The 20,142-nt window shown below is 55.8% G+C and overlaps 2 protein-coding genes across 3 annotated transcripts; one reads left to right on the plus strand and one right to left on the minus strand.

Annotated features, from left to right (window-relative positions):
- Window positions 1-5,145: 5,145 nt before the first annotated feature.
- Window positions 5,146-8,359, minus strand: STX10 (syntaxin 10). 2 transcript variants are annotated; one of them, XM_019664242.1, is made up of 8 exons: window positions 8,122-8,359; window positions 7,703-7,872; window positions 7,459-7,553; window positions 7,319-7,381; window positions 6,022-6,129; window positions 5,827-5,929; window positions 5,637-5,731; window positions 5,146-5,540 (listed from the first exon to the last, which is right to left on the minus strand). In XM_019664242.1, exons 1-7 carry the CDS (start codon window positions 8,154-8,156, stop codon window positions 5,643-5,645), a joined length of 663 nt encoding a protein of 220 aa, XP_019519787.1. In that variant the 5' UTR covers window positions 8,157-8,359; the 3' UTR covers window positions 5,146-5,540; window positions 5,637-5,642. The 2 variants fall into 2 exon arrangements, with proteins under 2 accessions (XP_019519787.1, XP_019519786.1); XM_019664241.1 differs by having other exon boundaries at window positions 5,823-5,929.
- A 78-nt stretch (window positions 8,360-8,437) lies between these two features.
- IER2 (immediate early response 2) lies at window positions 8,438-12,753 on the plus strand. Its single transcript, XM_019664240.1, is given in 1 exon segment — window positions 8,438-12,753. A coding segment is annotated over 1 exon segment (888 nt). The 5' UTR covers window positions 8,438-10,905; the 3' UTR covers window positions 11,794-12,753.
- Window positions 12,754-20,142: the final 7,389 nt, after the last annotated feature.

Genomic DNA, 20,142 nt, shown 5'->3' on the forward strand with positions numbered 1-20,142 from the left:
CACACACACACACACACACACACACACACACCTGCCTGCCATCTTGGTCACAAGCTACTGTCTGTCCCCCTAGGACCCGCGGGGTGCGGGGGGCACTGCATGCTCCCAGCCCCTCGGCCTCCCCTGTCCCACCCCTGACCCCAATCCAAGCGGGCTGGGAGAGGACAGCAGTGGTGTGAGCTCTGTGTGGCCTTCTCTCTCTGCACACACTTGTGCACAGTCGGGGAGCACTTGCTCCCCCTCTCCTAACCCCTAGCAATTGTCTCTCCATCTCCCCACTCAACCAGGCCTGGCAGGGGAGGGACCGGCCTGGGGGCAGTCTTCTGCTCCACCCCTCACTGCAGCCCCTTGGGACTTGCAGGGGCCCCAGGGTGCTCAGGACCCCTCCTGCCACCACTTCCCAGTGCTTCCACTTTTCCAAAAGCGCCTTCCTGTCTCCCTGGTCTGTCCCTGCACCTGGGGCTGGGGTAGGCGAGGCCGTGGGGACTGCCCTTGTTACAGCTGAGGAAAACAGGCTCAGAAAAGTTTCACGACTGACCTAAGGTGGCAGGCTGTGGCGGCCCGGTGCCCTTTTCTCTCCCCCACCCTGTGCTCAGTTTCTCTTGCCTCCCATCAGTGCCCTCAGGCCTGAGAGGGGCAGGTCCTGAGTTAGCAGTGCAGACCTAGGGCTTCTGAGGATGGGATGAGAGGTTTCCAGAGCTTGCAGAAATGTGTGCGTGTGTGGGCGTGTGTGTAGTTTTGCTTTTAAACAAATGAAGACATGAGAGGCAGTAGGGCCAGGGTTGGAACCCAGGGGTGCAGGCTGGGGGGCTACTGCCCTTCCCTCCCTCCCCCATCCCCACCCCGCCCCATGGCAGGGCTCCCAGCCCCCACCCCCTGTACATACTTTCTAAAACATTTTTTTAGCTAATGAAATACTGAAGTATAAGATCTCCTTTTATTTTTCAAACCAATGGGACTAGAATGTCCCCTTTGGTCCCTGGGAGCCATGGAAGGCAGGATGGGGTGGGGGTCGGGGGGAAGGGGCAGGCTGAATGTGTGCGTGCGTGTAGAATGTGGGTGTGTGTTTCTGAGGTGGGGCCCCAGGCCTACCCGCTGCTGGGACTCCTGTGGGTCTGGCCAGCTCCCCCCACAGGGCTACATTTGAAGGGTGTCTCTGGTCTTGGCCTGTTGGCTGAGCCCAGCTCCTGGGGACAGGGCAGGGCCCACTCCATTGTTAACAGTTGTTTGCAGAATTTTCTCTCTAACCATTCCTCTCTTCATAGCCTCGCCCAGTGCGAGTGGTTTTGGTTTGAGTTTTACATGTGAACCGGAGGGTTCTTTTTTTTTTTTTTTTTTTAAACTCCCATCTCCCCATGTTGGGTGTCATTCGATGTTTGTTTTTTGTCTCTGGCCCTTGTCCTCACCACCTCTGGTTTCCTCTCCCAAGTCTGACGGCCCATTGCTTCCAGAGGCAGGGGACTGCTAGAGGGGGCTGCCAGAGGTGGTTGAGGACCACCCCAGCGAACCTTTGGAATCTGACTTGGAGGCCTCCCCTTGACCCAGCAGCTCTGCCAGTCTGTGGGGAGGGGTTCCCTCCAGCTTTGCTTGTTGTGGGGGTGGGGAGTGTTGGGTCCAGTTGGGGTCCTGGCACTCCTCTTTCTGGCCTGAATAGGGGGAGGCGAGTAAATGGGGGGGGGGAGTTGACACCCCCAGCTAAAGCACAAGCACCTTAGTCACACCTCCCGCCCCCTCGTCCTGTCCTGACACCCTGCCCCAGCATCATCCCAAAGCACAATATCCTGGTCACTTGGTGAGGCCCCGGGCCACAGAGGGGTGGGCTGGGGCACCAGCCAGCCCCCAAAAGGAAGCAGGAGTCCCCAGGCGCTCTCCCCTTCCAGGCCTTAGCAGGGGGCCAGCTCCTGGGACTGGGGTCCTCTCCCTCCCCACCCTTTGTCCTGGGCAGGCCCCTGCCCAGCCCCTCCCTGCCTTGTCCTTGGGCAGGGCTTGCCCCTGTCCTTCATATTCCTGCAGCACTGGGTTAGGTGGCAGAGACCCCTTGTTTCAGGGACCCCAGGAGGTACCCCTGGCTCCAGGGACTATGTGTTGGTTCGGGGGGTGTGGGGGGAGGGGCCGGGCAGGGGTGCAGGGGAGGATATTCCTCACCAGGAGAGCCAAAGACAGGGTCGTGCCTTACCCCAGGAGCCACCCCTGTGCCCGTCCACCCCACCCTGCCCTGCCCTCCTGGGCAGCCTGCTGCTGTTCCTTCTCCCCCCGTTGCCCTGCGCTGCTCTGAGCTGCATGGTTCCCCCCACCCCGGGCAGCCAGGAAGGAGCACGAATGGAGAATCACTGACCAACGCAAAAAAGACTGTGGGGGCCCCCTCTGCCTCCCCTGGCCACCCCTTGTTCCCGCAGGACAGGCCACCCGCCGTGTCCGCGTGGAGTGCCAACACAGGCCCCGCTGCGGGCCGAGCCCCCCTGCCCTGGCCCGTAAGTGAGATTGCACATTAACTACTGTAAGGAGAGGAGCGCACTGGGAAATGTGAACATGAGAACATCAGTAACACTGATGATGAGAATAAACTAAACGCCTTTGTAACAGCCCTGCTGCATGCTGCTCACTTGGGCGAGGGTGGGGGGCTGGGGGGACTGGGAAGGAATGCTCACTGCACACTCGTGTTCCCTCATCTTTCCACAGAGCAATACCCCCACTTCCCAGGGCTTCACATTGGCAATTGCAGCAGGGTCTTGGCTCAAGGTGCGCTAGGGGGAGGGGCCATGCCAAATGTCCCATATTTTGTGAGGGCAGGGACAGTGTGTTCTTTTCAGATGGGAACACTTGAGGTATAGGCCCAGGCCACCAACCGCTTCCACTTACAACATCCTTCTGGCTACCCCAGTGTGAACAGACAACACCCCCCAAGGCTGTTCCTGCACACATGTGAGCTCTAATTCCTGCCTGGGTGTCTCACGGGAGCCCCTCCAAAGCTAGAAGGGCAGCAGCTCCATAAAATGGGCTGCATGACACATTGTCCTGTGGTCTGACACCCCAGCCCCAGCAACATGTCCTGAGCACACCGAGAACCCCTTCCTGAGCCAACTTGCCCATGCATCAGAAGGAACACAAAAGTTGAGGTGGCAAGTGTAAATTCAGCCACAGATAACATGGGCAGTAGGGTCCTAAGGATGTAAAAGGACAAAAGGGTCTATCGAGCGAGGAAGGAAAGACATGGTTGTGCCTTAGGGTCCCATTGATTGAGATGTTTCAAGCAGTGCAGGAAGGTTATTTACCTATTTGAGGGATCCCCATCAAGTCAACAAAAGATCTTTGCTGGGTGGACTAGGAGGCTACATCTCCACTCAGGCCAGGTACTTCTACCCCATGATGACTAAGGGAGCTTCAGATGTCCATGGGGAAGATGACTAACACGGATGACCCTTGAACAACACAGGTTACCCAATGCAGTCTAAAATCTACATATAGCTTTTGACTCCCCCAAAACTTGACTAAATAGCCTGTTGACCAGAATACGACTTACTGATAATTAACACAATTTTGTATGTTATATATCACTGTATTCTTAAATATTAAAATCGTAAAGAATACATTGACAATATTTATTGAAAATTTATTCAATATGTATAAATGGACCAGTGCAATTCAAACCTATGTTGTTCGAGGGCCAACTGTACTACCATGTCCAGGGTGACAGGTATGTTTCAGTAAAACCAGCACCTTGGAGTCCTGAAGTCCAACTTCAATGGCAAGAAAGGGGTTTTGAAGGTCAACAGCATTGCCAATAAAAATCCAGGGGTGACTGCCCCATCCAACTTCCAGAAGCATATCTTTTAACCCCAGGAAAGCTTAGAACTAAGTATAGAATGGATCAAGAGAACCCAACACCATACATAGCTTTAGTGGTTTCACAGAAAAAAAGGAATCGACGTATTGGGTTCCTTTTTGAGACTTTTTTTTTTTTTTTTAGCTGAGCCATCCTGCCACCTGTTGGCAGCTCAGCTCAGGCCAGGCATTGAACCGCTGTTGCTCAGAGCTCAAACTCTTGAGCAAGCTCTTAACCAACTGAGCCACTCGGCCAGTCCGCTTTTTGAGACTTTTGACACATCGGCATAATGCAGTGACATACTCATGACACCCAATACTTTACAACATGCACATGAGCGAATGAGATGCACAGTTCCCAAGCCTGATTACCTAATGTGCAGGATGGAAACATCTTAAGATGATAATCTAAGGTCCCCTGCACAAGTTGACCCAGTTTACAGGCATCATTTCGTACTCCAGAAGACTAGGGCAAAGCCCTTACATTTACAAATGCTGGGGCCGGCTGAGTGGCACGTTGGTTAAGAGCTGGCTTGGGACGCCAGAGGGCCCCGGTTCAGATCCCACATGAGGACCAGTGACACTGCCTTCTACAGCTAAGATGCTGAACAACTGCTCAACCTTGAGGTGGGCTGCTGTGAGGCGCTGGCGATGGCATAGGCTGCAGCCCCTGTTGTTGTGGGTTGCCATGGGCTACCGTGTGTAGCCAGCAGCCAGTAGCCACCGTGAGCAGCTGTCCAGAAACCAGCAACTGATCTGCCTCCCCTGGGAAGAGCGCAATAATACCAACTTTGGCCAGTGAATCAACGTCCTCCAAAGGACAGCAACTTGTCTGTTCCCCTTCCCCCAATTCCCCAGCACTGTTCCCATCCCCCCAATTCCCCAATAAAAATCTTTAAAAAAAATTTTTTTTTACAAATGCTGCTTGTTAGTTATGCATCACAGAGGGAACAAGGGACCAGGTGTGCAGTGAATAACCTGCGTTATTCAGAGGCCCCTCAGAAGTGACCGCTCAGCTCCATGGCTCCAGAAGTTACCTACCTTGGGCACAATAGGTATAAGGTAATTAGGCTGTACTTCAAAAGCTCAAGAAAGAATCAGGGTTTGGAATTTTCAATGGTAATACAATTATCAGTCATGAAAACCAAGAAAAAAACCAGAACACTTTTCTGCACCCAATATTGACCATTGAAATCACTAACGTACACACACACACACACACACACACACACACACACACACGGCCATAGTGAGTGCAAATACGGGGGTTAGAAGTGGAGTTCCCATTCAGGGGGCACCCACAAATTTCGAGTCAACACACCATATGATACAAATATGTATAAAAAAGGCTGGGATTTTATTTCCAAGTTGGCACATGAAGGCACAGGGGCAAATACATGGCTTTGGGGCACTGGAAATAGACATGGGGCAGGGTGTGTCTGAAGGCCCCGCACCTCCGCTACCCCTTAAGCGCACTTGAGACGACCAATGACGAGGGATCTGGCCCAGGGCCCTGAGGGTCCCACTGGCTCTGAATGAGAGCCTTGGGACCTCTCCCCAAGCATCACCCCCTCTTCCCAGGGAGCAAGGCTCTGCCAGCTCCCCCAGCATGAGGGATCAGCCCCCTGGGGAGGGCCGGGGTCAGAGAGAGAAGAGCAGGATGAGAACCAGGAGAAGCACCCCCAGCAGCACCACAATAGCACACCACTGTCGGCGGTCTGGGGGCAAGAAGGTCAGAAGTCATGGGGGAGGCAGTAGCACCACCCACACCCCACGCCCCCCACCCTCCAAATTGCCTCCCCCAGGGGACTCACCACTCGTCATGTGGGATACTTTTGCCATCTTCCTGAGGACCCCATCCATCCGGGACTGGGTGTGGTCCATCTCATGAGCAAACGCATCCAACATGCTGCCAAAACCAGAATGGCGTCAGCCCCCAAAGGGTCCCCCTGTGCGGCCAGCCTTGGGCTCCCATCCCACCCTGGGAGTCCTGGCCTCACATGCCCTGCTCATCCAGCTCCTCCCCAACGCGGCCAGACATGTGTTTCAGAACCCGGATGCTCCCAGACACCATTTCCAGCTGTTGGTCCTGTTGGTCCATGATCAGCTGTAGATTGGAGGCAGGGAACTGCTGTCGGCAGGGAGGCCTGAGCTGTCTGCAGGCTCCTCCAGCCCGTGGCCCTGATCACCCAGACAAACCTGCTGGGTGGCCTGCTGCTCCTCAATGTAGCGAGAGGTGGCTGAGACCATGCTGACATCCAGCAGGTCGCTGGATGACTTCTGGGTGGCTGGCTTGCCTGTCAGCATCTGGTGGGGGCACAGACCACAGGTTCAGGCAGAGATGCCCACTCACCACAGAGCCAGACACAAGTTTGTGACAAATCCAGGCAGTGGTTAGTCAGTAAGGGAGTCTCTGAAGTGGGATGGCCTGGGTTCCCCAGACCCACCACTTACTAGCAAGGCCACATCACTTGACCTCCCTGTGTATCAGTTTCTCCATCTGTAAAATGGGGAGCTCTATAATCCCTGTTTCCTGAGGTTGGAATGAGGAAATGAATTAATGAATTAACCAAGTGTATTTACAAATTTGAACTTTAATCCCCAATGCAGGACACCGGGAAGGCACACAGGCACTGCTACAGGACTCCAAGCTAATGTGGGCCTCAGCACTCCCACCCTCCCAGACCCCATGACAGGATGGGGAGAGACTGGTTGTTTCACAGCATTCAAAGAATCTACCCACAACACAAAGGGGAAAAAGTGTACAGACAGGCAGCAGGGAGTGTGCCCACAAAAGGCATAAGTGGGCGCACACACAGGTAAGCACACCCACAGAGGGAAATGGTGTGCATGCACAAGGCGGACAGAAAACACTCAAGAGACCAACTTCACATGCTCAGATGGGTCAAGTGCATACACAGAGAAAAAAGGTAAGCTGGAAACATATGCTGGAAACAGCAAACAGGGGGAAAGGTATATGGACATCACCCACCCATCCCAGTATATAGACTCCCAGAAGAAGTAGGCTGAAGGGGGTATACACACAGTGAGGGCACAAATGTGCACACCCAGAAAGCAGGCAGGTAGACTACCAGGAGAACACACAGAAAGGGTGGGTATTGACACATAAGGGACAGATGTACACTCATTCCCAAGAAACAGGCAAACACACACACACACACACACACACACACACACACACACACACACACACACACACACACACACACACACACACACACACACACACACTGAGAGGTCAGGCTTGCATTCAAAGGAGAGGGTCATCTTAAAAGACAGGGTAGGGCTGACCGAGTGGCTCAGTTGGTTAAGAGCTCGCTCAAGGGTTTGAGCTCTGAGCAACACCGGTTCGAGTCCAGCCCGAGCTGAGTTGCCGCTGAGCTGCCAACAGGTGGCAGGATGGCTCAGCTAAAAAAATATATATATACAAAACCAAAACAAAACAGGGTGAGGATGTGGGCTCAGGATGCCTTACCTCTCTATTATTCCTCTCCAAGAAGGCTATGGCTGCTGGGCTGACCATATGGTCCTTCATTTCCTGGGGGTGAGGACAGCATCAGAGAGTAAAGATTCCCCTCACTTCCCCACCCTGACTCCTTCGGAAACTCCTCTCACCTGGACTGCCTCCCGCATCCGCTCCACGAACACCTTCCTCTCCTGCAGGTCCCCAACTGGCAGCTTGAACTTGCCTGGGTTGGCTTCCACTATCCGTAGGCCGCGAGTCGAAAGTCAAGGTCAATGCCAGTCACAACCCTCTCCTCTGCCTCAAAGCCCTCAACCCTTCCCTGGTGTCCAGCCTCCCAGCTCCCCCTGCCACCGCAATGGGCTCTCCCAGGCCGCCCTCCAAACCCCGGGATATCGATGGTCTCCTCCAAGTCCTCGAGATCCCACTCAATGCTGCGCAGGCCATTCCGCAGCTCATTGGTCGTCCAGTCCAACTCCTCGCGTCCGACCGCGGCGCCCTCCTGTAGGAGCTCGCACCAGCGCTGGTACAGCCCGCGGGCAGTGTTCACCGCCTTCTGCACCTCGCTGCAGGCAGGGGCACAGCGGGTGCGGCTGAGGGCAGGCGGGCTCCCAGCCGCTGCACCCCCAAACGAGTGGGTTAAGGGGACCCCCCCCACATCCCTCTACGTACCCCTCCCACTTGGCCACCGGGAGATCCTAACTCGCGCACCCCGACGGTCGAGCCCGAACCGACTGGCACGCTGCATTGGGTACCCAGGCACTAGCGGGCAAGGGCCCGAGCACCCTCTGCCCTCCCCAATCGCTGTCACTCACCCTCGGACTACAAAAAACGGGTCTTCGAGAGACATGTCAGTCCACCCGCGGGCGGAGGCCGGGCCCCCTCCCCTCTCGGCCTCACTACCTGGTTCCCCCCTAGCCGTGAAGAACCCGCCGCCACCCCCGCCCCCGTCACGTGACCCTTACCACCATCGAGAAAGACCGCCAGGGGGGAGAGAGAGGCCTCGGAGGCCGGAAGTGCAGAACTTCCGCCCTCTCGGTGGCCATCTCGGTTGTGGGCAAAGACGGCTTCCTGTGCGCGTGCCCCGCCCCTTCCCGTCTCCGTACTCCACTGCCCTCGGTAGTGCTGTAGTTCTGTCTGGTCGGGTTTGGGTCCGAGCTCGGGATATCTGTGTTCGAGCCACAGCCCCTCAAATTATTGCTGCTCAACCTATTTTTCTTCTGGCCAATGTAAATAATAATAGCCTCCCTGAAATCAAACGAGATTGTGACTGGGGAAGGGGCCCGTACGATTCGTAGATCCTCTTAACGGACTCCCTGAACCTGCACCCGGATCCTGTCCTGGGACATCTTCCCAGCCCAGGGGTCAAGAATGGCAGGTTTGGAAGGGGGTTGGGGAGAGGTGGTCGTCCCTACCTTCCCACGGGGCGGGGTGAGTCGCGGGCATTCTGTGGGGTTCTGCTGGACTCCCCTTTTTTACTGCGGAGGAAGGGCGCCTCGAGGTCGTCCTGGAGCGGGGTGGTGGTTAGTAGGGGTCCCGGAGATGCTTCTGGGGATGGGATCTTACTGGTTGCGAGCCTTACTGGGATCTTACTGGGGGTCGCGGGAGGGGATGTGATGGTGGCTCTGAGGATTGTCTCCAGGGGAGTCCTCTGCGTGTGGGGTCTTCGTCTGGGGAGGGGCCAGGGATGTCTGGGGAGGGGCTTGTAGGGTCTGTGTCACACGGGCATTCTATGTGGGGTCTTCGGGAAAGCACTCTTTTGGGGGTGCGGAGAAGCTATCGCCTGAGTGAGGTCCTGAACTCCCTCTGGAGGATGGGCGGGAAGTCTGAAAAAGTCCTCGGAGGGTCCCCCCTGTGTGTGTCAGAGTCGCTGTGTGCGGTCTCAGAGATAGCCCCTGGGCTGGGGATGTTCTGGAGCCTCCACGGAGGGAATGGGGACGTTCTCAGCAGGTCGTCGCTGTACGTGGCAGGAAGGATCGCTGAAAGAGGACTGTTTTTGGAGGGGTGTTTTAGGAAGGAATAATTGTTGATTCTTCATGTGCGGGAGGAGGGACCTGAGCGTCCTCCAAAGATGCATGAGAGGATCAGTTTTGGGGGGAGGAGCAGGAGTACCTGTGAGGGGGTCTTAAGGGAGAAATGGCTGCAGGGACTCTGGGAGGTGGCGTCAGTGGGAGCCCTGATGTCGCCTCTACCCGTAGACTGCTGGGCATACCCGGAGGGGCGTCACGCCTTCCAGGCCTCCCCGGAAGGAAGCGAAACCTTGCTCGCCCTCCGCGCCTACCCCGCTGGAAGCCCGTCCGGAAGCCGGGGACTCTTGCCTGCCCTAACTGCCCAGAGAGGGAGAGGGAAGGGGCGAGCCTGGAGGCCGAGACCCCACCCACGCCCTCCCGGAAGAAGTCCTCTACTACCCAGTACGGAGATTCCGACCCCTGTCCTTATATGGGCATCCGGAAGCATCTCGTCCGCCTGCCCTACGTCATTACTTCCGAATTTAGTCCTGGACGTCGCGCTGACCCAGTGGCGGAAAGGCTCTGCGCGCCATTCCGGTGGGCGGAGCCTCCGCTTAAAGGGTCCGCGCCACGAATGTGTGGAGCCAACCAAACAATTTTGCATCGTTTTTTGGAGAAACGACTTGAAATAGGTTTTCTTGGAGCGATAGCTCTTAGCGGAGGGTGAAGCCTTTGTTTTCTATCTGCTCTATCTCTGCTTTGCTCAGTTTTCAGCTCCTACCCCAACTGCGCCTCCTGGGCTGCAGAGGCGGAGCACGGCCGTGTCGTTCAGGGGGCGGCAGCCGCGTTTTCACCCGGACTTTCGAGCGGCCGGGTCCTCCGCCTTGCAAGCGCCAAGCCCACCCGTGGAATTTGTGCCGAAGGAAACTGGGGGGATGCTCAGTGTGCGAAGTGTACAGATGGCAGCCCAGGCTGCGTTCGTGTCTACAGACGTCCGCCGTCTGTGGAAGGGGCAGCTTTGTCCCTTGAGTCAGTCATCGCCGCCAGCTTCCTTATCATCTACAGACAAGGGGAGTGAAGAGGGCTGGCTGACGCTAGAGAATGATGAGCTGAAGGCCCCAGTGGCCCCCTTTCACCGTAATAGCCCAGTTATTCTATTCATTTAGCAAATATTGGACGAGTCACTCTGCCTCCGTTTTCCCACGTGACGAAATCAGATATAACAGTACTCTCCGTGGAGTGGTGAGGGATCAATGAGATATTCATGAAAGGAAAGCCTTTAACAGCTCCTGGCACGTAGTAACCGCTTAATAAGCGTTGGCATCATTGTTGATTCAAAAAACACAGACGCCTGGAACTGTGCCCACGGGGGAATGTACTTCTCGAACCCGTGTCTTGCTCGGTGCCAAGGGAAACTAGCCGCTTATGACCTGCTGGAGCCTGCGAACTCTACCAAGTGGATGGGCCCACCTCCCCTGAGCCTGTGCGCGGGCGCATTGGGGTGGGGGCTGAGGTAGTTGACCACCTCAAGAGCTCGTGTGGACTGGGAAACGCCCCTCCTCTTCAGGGTTCGTGTCCCTTTCCTCCGCCCGGTAAATTCCACCCTGTGGCTTTAAGGCGTCTCTGGCCCCGGCGCTGTGGAAAGCCCGGATGCGGCGCTTTGATTGGGCGGGGCGTCTTGGTGACGTTACTCCGAGTACAAAAGGGCCCGGGGGTAGCGGGTGCCCCGCATAGCGTTCTAGCAGCGTTACGGCGTAAGTAGGCGTGCAAAGAGGCGTGAGTGAGCGCGTTGTCTGTAGTGCACCTGCTCCCTGTACTGCCCAACCTTCGAGTCCCCGCCGCCCTCGCCATCGAGTCGCCATGGAGGTGCAGAAGGAAGCTCAACGCATCATGACCCTATCGGTATGGAAGATGTACCATTCGCGCATGCAGCGCGGGGGCCTGCGGCTGCACCGAAGTCTACAGCTGTCGCTGGTGATGCGCAGCGCCCGGGAGCTCTATCTCTCCGCCAAGGTGGAAACCCATGAGCAGCCCGAGGTGCCCTCGTTGCCCGCCCGTTCTCCAGACCCTCGCCTGCTCCTGCCACGGGAAGCGCAAGCGGCAGCCGAGGCAGCGTCACCCGACAGTGAGCAGCCCTGCTCCGAGCCCATGGACACGCAGGAGGCGCCGAGAGCCAAGGAAACTCCTTTTTGCTGTGCCCCGCACCCCGCTAAAGTCAGCCGCAAGCGGCGGAGCAGCAGCCTGAGCGACGGCGGGGACGCCGGACTGGTTCCGAGCAAGAAAGCCCGTCTAGAAGAGGAGGAGGTGGAGGAAGGAGCGTCTTCGGAGGTCCCCGATCGCCTGCAGCCTTCTCCCGCGCAAGCGGAGGGCGCCTTCCCCAACCTGGCGCGTGTCCTACAGAGGCGCTTCTCAGGCCTCCTGAACTGCAGCCCCTCCGCCTCCCCGACGGTGCCGCCACCCGCGTGCGAGGCAAAGCCGGCCTGCCGCCCGGCGGACAATATGCTAAACGTGCTCGTGCGGGCTGTGGTAGCCTTCTGAGGGGCCCCGAGCGGCGCTGCCGGAGCCCAGTGCGCCAGCCGAACCTTCGGCCAGAGTTCGCAGACACGAGGTCAGGCTACCCCCGCGGGAGCACCCGCGGAAACGATGGAGAGGAGCCGCCGCCCGGGCTGCTGAGAGGCCCGGAGAGGGACTCTGCCCCCGGCGAGCCGTTGCCACCCGTGTGCCACGGCGGCGCCGAGGTGCCTGAGCCGGGGGCGCGGGCGCCTTCTGCCGAGACCTGCCGCGCCCATAGGTGCTGTCTTAACCGATAGGGACGTGGCCTTTCCGTCTCCTGGGACTGGGAGAGGGACGCTTGGTTCTTGCAACTCCTCAGGGTCGGACTTTATTTTTTACTGGGGGCTGTGCTCCCCTTTCAAGGTTTTTCTATAGTTGATGTTTGCGTTCCCAGCCCAGCGTTCCAGGCACTCTTCCTTCCCCTCCAGTGACATACTTATGCAAGCGATCATCGTTGCGTCATGGGGCAGATGTGGGTAGCTTCCTGTTGCCTTGCGTGGGTGTGGGGCCTGGGAGGAGGGCCTGGGGTGTGGACCGCCGTGGGGAATGGGAGGAGGGCGGCCTGAATCACTTCGCCCCCGCGCCTTCTGGTTGGGGGTGGGGGGAAGCTGATCTGATTTCAGGTTAAAATTTTTCTCATTTGGTGCGTTCGAGGAGGGGATGATGTTCACAGTCTCAAGCGTGACCCTCCCTCAGACATACAGACACAGTCGAACCCCAGTCTTGATCTGAATTACAAAAATGGGAGAAGGGGACGTTCAGATCGCTGTAAGGCTGAGCTGGGGCCAGTTGCTGGTGAGACTGGGCCAGTTTAGGGAGGGGTAGATTCTAGCTAGGGCGTTTTGAGGGTCTGTTTATTTACTCTGGTGGACTCTGTTTAACTCCGTCTATCTGGACTTTTGCTAGAAAGGCCAGGTAGGAAAATAAAGACCATCTGAATAAAAAGTCTGCTGTTTTGTATCCTTCCTTGGTGGGGGAGGGGCGGGGTTAAGGGGTCAGAAGCTGGCGGCGACTTGCAGGAGCCCCACAAACCGGTCTGACTGGCTCCCACGTGGGCAGAGTGGGCGGGAGGGGGCTGGGCCTCCTTTTTTCAGCCGGAACACTTCCGCACTGGGTGTCAGGGCTCTCCAACTTCTTAAGGCCCCCCACATTTGGGGATTCCTTAGTAATTCCCCTACAAGTCTGGTGAGGGGAGAGAACTTTCCGGGTGCAGACGTTTGGTGGGGGATACTGCCGGGGACAGCGACCCAAGCGTAGTTGGGGAGCCACGCCTCCTTGGGAGACTTGAACGATCGCAGATCTTGCCCGTGTCGCACTTGACCAACTGAATTCGCTCTGGCGGAGGTCTCATGATCCCCAGGGAAGGTGAGCTTCCGAGTGCCTTTTATGCCCTGTTCCAACCTCTGGCGTTGTAATTGTGTGGCTGAGACAGGGAGGTAACTCCCAACCTCAGCTTCCTCAGCTATGGAGTGGGCTTTTAAACATCTTCCCCACAAGAAGACTTAGTTAGATCTAGGAATGCCCGTGGGAGCCCTTGTTATTTGCTTTGGCCCCACCCCAGCTCCAGGTTAGCCACTCCAGGGGAGAGAGTCCTCATAATTTACCCAATACAGGCCCAAGAAAGGGACTGTTGGGAGGACAAAGGAGCCGCAGGTGCGGGGAGTGAGTGACTCGGGGAAAGTGCCCGCCGGGCCTCCGGACCTATGGCTCCGCCACTGCGGGCCTCCCGCGACCCCGGGGGACCTGATCCCGAGGCCAGAGGGTGCCGCGAAGAGGCGGGCCCGCCCCGCCCCAGGATGCCCTCCCCCAGCTCGCTTCTGCCTCGATCACCACCCACCTGCCTCCCTGCCTCCCCCTGGGCCCTCCGGGGGGGATCTAGCCCAACTTGCCTCCACAGCTGCCAGATTCCTTACCCGGAAATGTGAGAGACTTAGCGCCACCCACTCGGGGGCCTGACCCAGAGCTCCCCAGTGGGACGTAGGGGGGGGGGACTGCAGCCCCACACCCTTAGGAGCTCAATGAGCCCGCGTGGGAGCAACGCCCCCACAAATTTGGCCTGGCCCAGGGAAGTCCCCTGTGGCTGGGGGAGGGGGCCTCACTGCGTATCCTGTCGCAGGAACCGCCGGGCCCTTCCTTCCGCGGGAAGCGGCTTGGCGGACCCCCGCCCCCGCCTGGAAGTTCCGGTGGCGGCCTGGAGACGATGCGGTGTGAGACAGACCAGCAACCCCTTAGAGACATCCCCTTAAGATATACCCTCCCCCAAGACCTCTTTTAACCCATCAGAATAGGCAAAATCGAAAACTTGTCACAACAACGGACACTGATGGGGCCTAGAGTTTTCAGGCCTATATAATTAGCACTCGGTTATTGGGACAGGCCTTCTGGGGAGTAATCGATTGGACAATAGCTGTGAAAACTGAAAATGTCACATATCCCGTGTTCAGCCGATTCACCAGGGAATCAGCAGGAGGTTCCAGAAGGGTGTTCATGACAGTGTTGGTACAGATTTGAAACATACATACCCATCCAATGGGACTGGTCTGGTAGAATGTGGACTATCCGTGTCTCCCCTTCCCCCTCTCACTGGAGGTAAAAGGCCGGAGCCTGACAGATCTACATGCTCAGGCAACAGAGATAACTCAGAACCTTGATGCTGGGTGGCAAAGGCCAGTGCAGAAATTGTGGGTTAAGTAGCACAGATACCTGAGCCAGAGAGCCAGCTTCCTGTGCAACTTTGAGCAAGTTACTTCACCCCTCTGGGCCTCAGTTTCCCAGGCTATAAATTTTGGAATATAATAGTTTCTACCTGTTAGGTTCATTGTGAAGGTTAAGCAAGATAGTGTATGTAAAATGCTTAGTAAAGTGCCTGGTACCAGTGTTACTATTTTTTTAATTTAATGTTCGAGGCCAGGATGACAACAGTGCTGGCCGTTTATAAACATATACAGCACTATAAGCACTCTGTGTGTGTGTGTGTGTGTGTGTGTGTGTATTTGTATGGAAAAGTGTGTGCAGATGCTGTGTTAAGTCCAGAGAGCAGGAAAAGCAGCCACCTCTACCCCCCACCACTCCAGTAGCTCAGTGTGAAAAGCATCTGCCTCCCCTGCCATCTATAGAGTTTAACAGAGTTGATTTTTTTTTCTCCTCTAGGTCCTATACCCATGGTTTCCTCTCACCTTACCAGTGATCCCTGCCTGGAGGCCCCTGGCGGCCTCATTCAGTCTTAGGACTCTAAATGCCATCTCTATGCTAACTCCCAAATTTAGTTCTCTATTCAAGTCTCCCTGGGGTCTAAGGTACTCCAAGCAGAACAGGACCCAAAGAGGATTCTAGCTGTTTCCTGCGGCCTTCCAATTGAGGAATCTTCTTTGAATCCCATTTTCTTCTTTTCTCATACTCCATCCAGTCAAGGGGCTATTGACTTGACCTACCATCTCACTCCAAGCTTATCCCCTTCCTCCATCATCCCTTACCTGGATTAGAGCAGCAGCTCCCTCCCTGCCCTTGACCCCCACAATCTATTCTCCACAGCAGCTGTACTGATCTTATAAAACACAAACTGTATCTTTGCACTTGTTATTCCTTCAGCCGGCAATGCTCTTTTCCCAGATACCCACAAGTCCATTCTCACTTTCTTCAGGTTTCTGCTGAAATGTCACCTCCTTGGGGAGGCCTTCTTTGACTATCTGACCTAAAATAACACCCCACTCTGCCACTCAACTTAGCCTTCCTTAGAGCACTGCTCACCGGCTGAAAGGGTATATTTATGTTCTGTTTAACATTTGTGCCCCCATTCAAATGTCAATTCCTTGAATGAATGCCCAGCCCAGGCCTAAATGAGTGAATGAGGTTGTCTGGGGTAAGCAGGTGCTAAGTGTTTAATATTTATTTCATTTAATCAATGGCTTCCCATGGCTCTTAGAATAGAATTTCCCAAACTTCAGACAGTTGAGGGTCAGGATTTTTATCAGATCTGCATAACAAATGTACTATTATTTACCTAATTTTTAAAACTTACTGGTTAATCACTCACTATACTTAGAAGGTAACAGTTCACAAAAGTTACCGTGAAAATGATACACTGTCATAAGATCCTACTGAAACAGTAGCCAAGTGTGAGGTGTTCCAGACAGCTTTCTTAGTTACAGAGGAAGATAACAAGGTTAAAGACACACTGTTGCCAAAGGAGGAAGACTACTCATATATCCTTAAGTCAGACTAGCTGGGACTGAAAGCTGAAAACGGAGAGACTCTGAGAAATGCATTCCATGATATTTAAATAACATTGAATCACTTTGCCCACAGTCCCAGCGTTAGGAAAATTCTGCTTCTGAAAGAGGGACAGCAACCCTAGGACTGTCCTGCAGGATCTGGGCCCAGCCCATCTCTGGCCTAATCTTGCATCACCCTCTCGCCACTGACCTGCTTTTTGTTCTTCATACTTCCGCAATCTTCCAGCCACAGGGCCTTTGTATATAAGCTCTCCTAGAGCACTTTTCCCTTCCCTATTCACCTACTTTAGTCGGCTCAGCTTTAGGGCAAATCATCAGGGAAGTGTTCCCTGTCTGCCTCCTTTGGTCCAAGATTCCTATATTTGACATTCAGATCAAGAGCTAGTTTTTTTGTGTAGTATTTATCACAACCTCAATTTTACATGTTTCTGGGTTTGTCTCCTCTTCTAGCTTGTGGCCTCCAAGAGAGCAGAGAGGAGTCTACCAGGTGCTTACTACTTGGTTTTTGTGAATGATGCCTTTGCACCTTTCTTTTGAGATCAGTCCTTCTAACGTCCACTTTATACAGACCGGGAAACTGAGGCCCAGAGAAGCTCGCCTTGCAGGAGAGCCAAGTAGGGGACAGCTCTAGTCATTTCCCCCATCCTCAGAATCCCTCCCCTTCACCGCTGTGCGAGGGCCCAAGGGACAGGCGTTCTAGTTCAGCCTCGGCTGAGCTTGGAAAAGGCCGGGCCACAGGTCGGGACCACCCCAGGAGCAGCACCCAGACCGGTTTACCCGGTTCCAGGAGCCTGGGCGAGGTGCCCGCCCGAGGCGGGAAGACGCCGGCCTTGGCGTAGCTGCCAGCCCGGCAGAGCGGGAACTTGATCTCCGCCAGGAAATTTAAGTCTCAGGCGGGGCGCTTGGGGTGGAGTGATCTGGGTGTCAATCACAGGAGGGGCGGGGCATTCAAATACGCTCTGCAGGAACTCACAGTGTAGTAGGTGGTCTGGGCCACGCCCCTCGCCCCCAAACCGTTCTTTTCCGGATTTCTCCCAGACCCTCAGCGCTGGACAGCGCCCCTGACCCCCCGCGTGCCCCACGAATGCGGGGGCGGGGCTTTAGGGGCCGCGCAGGGAGAAGGAGGCCCGGCTGGGGACGTCTGGGGATAGAGGTCGACTGGGAATCAGGAAAAAGCGGAAGGAAAATGGGGATTGCCAGAGTTTGAGGCTCATGCTACCCACCCTTGGCTTGGAGGCTGCTGAAACGCCCCCATGTGTCCAGGGGAACCCAGACCCCCCCACATGTATGCTCAGGCGAGCCCAGGACCCCCACAACAGTGTCCAGTGGAGAACAGATCCACATACCTGCTTCCCCCACCTGTGCCCAGGTTACTTGGAGCCTCCCCCCCACTTGTGTCCAGGGGGACTCAGAGACCCCCACCCGTGTCCAGGGAGCCCAGACAGCCCCTACATGTGTCCAGAGTTGCTCTCCTGAGGGCATTTTATATCTGTTTACTGAAGTTCAGCCTACGGAGTTATTAATTCCACCCACCTCTGTGTTAAGGGAAGCTTAGGTCTTCTGGAATTTGCTGGAAAGCTGAGCTCAGGGACTGAGGCCCTCCACCTGCACATTCAGGCCTGAGGCCTCCCCGGGCCTGGCTCCTCTCCTGACCCTTATGGATGGAGCCTCGCTCAGCAGAAATCTTGCTGTCTTCCAGCCTGCTGGACCATCGCACCTAGACCAAACACCCCCCCCCACCCCACCCCCCAGCACACTGTCAACTGTCAGTTAAGAATTCATCTCAGGGGCCGGCAGAGTGGCACGATGGTTAAGAACTGGCTTGGGATGCCAGAGGGCCCCGGTTCGGATCCCACATATGAGGGCCAGTGACACTGCCCTCTACAGCTAAGATGCTGAACAACAGCTCAACCTGGAGCTGGGCTGCCGTGAGTCGCTGGCGACGCCATAGGCTGCAGCCCCTGTGGCAGTGGGTTGCCATGGGCTACTGTGTGTAGCCAGCAGCCAGCGTGAGCGGCCAGCAGCCGCAGTGAGCGGCCGTCCAGAAGCCGGCGACTGATCTGCCAAGCCCGGTAAGAGCGCAATGATGGTGGCAGCTTGGGCCAGTGAAGCAACGTCCTCCACAACTAGACTGAAGAACAAAACGACAGCAACTTGTCTGTTCCCCTTCCCCCAATTCCCCAGCATTGTTCCCATCCCCCCAATTCCCCAATAAAAAAAATTCTTTTTAAATCTTAAAAAAAAAAAAGACTTCATCTCAGCATTAATGTCTACACCCCCACCCGCCCTCCTGCATCTAGGCTGCTCTTGGGCCTCCTGGATCCCGCCTGCCTCCCCTGCCTGCCACCAGACTGGTACCAATTAATTTCCTCCTCAGCCTGTCCATCCACATCTGGTTGCCATCTGCTCGCCTTCACCCTGCCCACCCCCCAGAGTCTCCCAGGGAATTGTTAACAGCTCTCCTCCTCTGTTCCCTCCCCTCCCCGAAATACATGCTGCCAGGCCAAAGCACAAGCCATCCCCTCTACTGGAATCTGCTAAACTGAAGCAGACAGGACATGGAACAGAGATCTGAAATCAGGTGAAGGGGAGGAGGCGTGGGGTGTGAAACTTTCTGACCCAGAGATGCTGAGGGGTGGGGGTACAGAGTGGGGTGGGGTATTGGGTAGAGGGAGGCAGGAGCTCAAGTTGTAACTAAAGGCTCTAGATCAAACCCCTCTGGCTTCAAGATGAGGACTGTGGGGGAGGGCTGCCTTCCCCCAGGGGTGGCACACCTCAGGCCCCCTTCCTTGGAAACCCCTGAGACGGGCAGTGACAGCTGTGCCCCAGCCTGAGCTCCGTGAGTTTCCTTTTCCTGTGCTTGCCCTCCCTGATGGGCTGGCCTTCAGCCTGGAGACACCAGCTTAGCCCTTTTGAAGGGGCTCTCCAGAGGGTCTTCCTGAATGAGGAGGAGGGGACCAACTGGAGAACAATGGGCTTCTGTGGTTGCAGGATGCCAGGCACTTCCTGTTAACCCTTTCATGGAAGTGTAGCTGCGGGGAGCACCTCCGAGGCCCAGCCTGTTTGGGGGATGAAAGGTGTGAGCGGATTGACAAAACAAGCCAATATACAGCATTTTTTTCTGTCCCAAGTGTTGTTTGCGAAAGTGCTCGGAAACAGTGAGGTGGATGCAGACCTTGCCCTCATTGGCCTCCCAGGGCCTGGTTCTTTCCCCCTCGGTGACTGGTGGTTGTGCAGCCTGGGGACTAGGCATGGCTCCAGAGAGAAGCCTCTATGCTGACTCCGAGAAATCCCAGGGTCTCTGGGCTGGGCTGGGCTGGGGGACCCAAGCATCCTAGGTGAAATGCAAGGCACAGCTATGTCTTCCAACACTGCCCTAGCTGCTCTGCCTGGTTAGCCGGGGGCCATGCCCCCTGAGTTTCCTCTCTGTTCTGGGCTTCAGTTTTCCCTCAGTTTGGGAAGTTCTGTCAAGGGCCTGACAGGAGCACAGGGTGATTCTAAGGGGCTGGAGGGAGCCAAGCAGGAGTCTTCGACGACGCTTTGCTCCTCCTTGGAGCTCTGGGAAGACAGGGTGGGGAATTAGCAGCTGCGTTAATTGAGGCTTCATGCACAGTCCCTTCTGTTGACAGAGCCAGCCTGAGAAACGCCCTCAAAAGATTCCGGAAGCCTTCAAAGGCCCCTGGAGACTCAGCATCCTGTTAGTGACAGACCTGATGACACGCCCTCTTCTAAGAAGAGACGACAGGTGTGCAGCTTAGCTAACCTTCCTCCAAGCCTGGGTCAGAATTAAAGCAGGCACTTTCCCTAGCCCCATTTTACAGATGAAGGAATTGAGGCACAGAACAAATGTACTTTGGATAAAACAAAGTCCATTGTTTTTCTTTCTCTCCTGGATTTGGCGGCAAGAGGAGGGGTGGATAGGGACCTTTGTCCAGACCAGCAGACCTTTGCTTATGTACATCCAGTAAGTAGTAATCTCCAGTTCACAAATAAGAGAGCCGATGTCTCCCTGCCACCAATGGGCAGCTCGTGCTCGCGCTCTCTCTCTCTCTCTCTCTCTCTCTCTCTCTCTCTCTCTCTCTCTCTCCCTTTCTCCCTCCCT

The sequence above is a fragment of the Hipposideros armiger genome, unplaced genomic scaffold, assembly GCF_001890085.2.
Source record: "Hipposideros armiger isolate ML-2016 unplaced genomic scaffold, ASM189008v1 scaffold_417, whole genome shotgun sequence".
Lineage (NCBI taxonomy): Eukaryota > Metazoa > Chordata > Mammalia > Chiroptera > Hipposideridae > Hipposideros > Hipposideros armiger.